This window comes from Oncorhynchus mykiss, chromosome 3, assembly GCF_057628025.1.
Source record: "Oncorhynchus mykiss isolate SJ-2025 chromosome 3, ASM5762802v1, whole genome shotgun sequence".
NCBI lineage: Eukaryota > Metazoa > Chordata > Actinopteri > Salmoniformes > Salmonidae > Oncorhynchus > Oncorhynchus mykiss.
In genome coordinates, this window is record NC_143024.1 from 19580001 (window position 1) to 19582557 (window position 2557).

General features: G+C 45.4%; 1 protein-coding gene across 1 annotated transcript in view; it reads left to right on the forward strand.

Annotated features, from left to right (window-relative positions):
- Positions 1–1040, forward strand: part of s100w (S100 calcium binding protein W) — a 4966-nt gene extending 3926 nt beyond the window's left edge. Inside the window, exons 2-3 of the mRNA XM_021598332.3 lie at positions 146–293; positions 695–1040. Coding sequence (XP_021454007.2) covers positions 153–293; positions 695–868 — 315 coding nt within the window. The 5' untranslated portion in view covers positions 146–152 and the 3' untranslated portion in view covers positions 869–1040. The remainder of the gene's footprint in view (positions 1–145; positions 294–694) is intronic.
- The last annotated feature ends 1517 nt before the right edge of the window (positions 1041–2557 follow it).

Below are 2557 nucleotides of genomic sequence, written 5' to 3' on the forward strand. Positions count from 1 at the left end.
CCTGCTTTCCTACCCCCTCTCTTCCTCTCTTCCCCCCTTTTCTCTTTTTTTCTCCTCCTACCCCACACCCCTGCCTCCCTCTTTCTCTCATCCCCTCTTCCCAACTCTCTCTCCGTCCACCTGCCTCCTCCTCTCTCTCCCCCAGGTACAGTATGTCTTGTCTGGAGAAGGCCATTGTATCCATGGTGGAGGTGTTTGAGGAGTATGCTACAAAGGATGATAAGAATCGCCAGCTTAGCGGTACAGAGCTCGCAGAGCTGATGAAGAAAGAGCTGGCCAGCCCAGAGTTCCACGTAAGACACACACACACAGACACACACACACTCAGTGTTGTCCTGTATGGCTCAGTTGGTAGAGCATGGTGCCAGTAACACCAGGGTAGTGGGTTTGATTCCTGGGTCCACCCATATGAGAAATCGATGCATGCATAACTGTAAGTCACTTTGGATTAAAGTGTCTGCTAAATGGTATATTATTCTATTATCACACACACACACAGCCTATCCACATGTTTTACATATCCATACCACAACATAGTAGTAATGTTTTATTAACATACACATACCACTGCGTGTGTGTGTGTGTGTGTGTGTGTGTGTGTGTGTGTGTGTGTGTGTGTGTGTGTGTGTGTGTGTGTGTGTGTGTGTGTGCGTGTGCGTGCGTGCGTGCCTGTCTGTCTGTCTGTCTGTCTCAGGGAAAGGTGGAACCAGCAGTGCTCCAGGAGGCGATGACCAACCTGGATAAGAACCATGATGGGGAGATCAACTTCAGAGAGTTCTCCATGTTCTTGGCTACTCTGGCCAGGGGCTACTACAGAGCCAGAAACAAGGGCAAGGGCAACAAGGGCAAGCCTGACAAGCCTGAATGAGGGGCGAAAAAGAACCTGTTGACAAGTGTGGCCAGTATCGAGACACAGACACACACTGCTTTTCTATGATAGAAGAGAGAAAATGATACACTTACTGTAACTTGTATGGTGCTTTTAAGATGTCTTCTCAACATTTCCCCTGTTTTTTAAATTAAATCTGACTTGCTTACTAGTTGGTGTTGTGTGTTTCATTTTTGTGATTCTAGAATTCCTCGAGATGATGTGATGAGCACCAATTCTCAGACATTACAACTGGTACACCATTAAAGGGATACTGCAGAGCTCTGGCAATTATGTTGTTTTTCTACTTACCCAGGGTCAGATGTGTTTCTACGTGCAGTCTCTGCACTAGTTAGAATTGGCACATGAAACTACCTTTAACTTCCTTCATACTGCACACAGAGACATACAAATGGTATGCACAAGTTCATCAGACTCTGGGTAAGTAGAAAAACATCCAAAATCTTATTTGCCAGAATCTCACAGTATCCATCCGTCCACCCATCACGCTTTCAGTGAGAATGTCTGTTACCCTTTTCTACTCATTCTTTGGTGAGAACCCGCTTCAGGTGTAGGCTTGGTTTACACATTTTCTTCCCTCTTTACTCCCCCTCTCATCCTCCCATCCAGCACATGTCCTGAGGACTCTGTGTGTCTCCCTGTGTTAGTGTCAGTGTTAGATTAGAGGACAGGTATGTTGAGATTAAAGGTAGAAGCCTGATTATGACCTAATGCTTTATGGGCTGGTGAATCCATTCACCTTATGCTCATACCATGTTTCTCACAATAGACTAGAGCCCACAGCTGGCACAACAAATATAGACTGGTTTCACCCTCCCATGAAGCCCCTGGACACTGATCAGTGTGTTGTCTCCTCTTAAGGTTAGAATTAGGGGAAGGTAAACTGATCCTAGATCTGTACATATTGGACTAAATGGAGTTCTTTCAAGGTTCTGATCAGGTAGTATGATTAGTAGAATATGGGTGCACAGGTAAAACAAATGTTTTTGAAAAGTTTTTTATTTTTTTTTATTTTTTTATTAAATAACTAAGTTCAATGCCTTTTTAGATGTGGGCAACCTTGTTCTACTGCTTGATCTACAGACTACTGTCACGGTCGTCCTCCTCTTCATCTGAAGAGGAGAGGCGAAAAGGATCAGAGGACCAATATGCGGCGTGGTAAGTGTCCATGGTAAATCTTTAATCAAGAAAGTAGTGAACACTGAAAACTATACAAAACCAGTAAACAAAATAACAACCGTGAAGCTAATCCTATGGACTGTGCTGAAACAAGCCATCAACATAGACAATCACCCACAAACAAACAGTGCAACCCAGGCTACCTAAGTATGATTCTCAATCAGAGACAACTAATGACACCTGCCTCTGATTGAGAACCATACTAGGCCGAAACATAGAAATGCCCCAAAACATAAAAAAACGAACATAGACTGCCCACCCAACTCACGCCCTGACCATACTAAATAAATACAAAACAAAGGAAATAAAGGTCAGAACGTGACAGTACCCCCCCCCCCCCCCCCCCCAAAGGTGCGGACTCCGGCCGCAAAACCTTGACCTATAGGGGAGGGTCTGGGTGGGCGTCTGTCCGCGGTGGCGGCTCTGGCGCGGGACGCGGATCCCACTTCACTATTGTCTTAGTCCGCCTCATTGTCCGCCTCCGTGGCT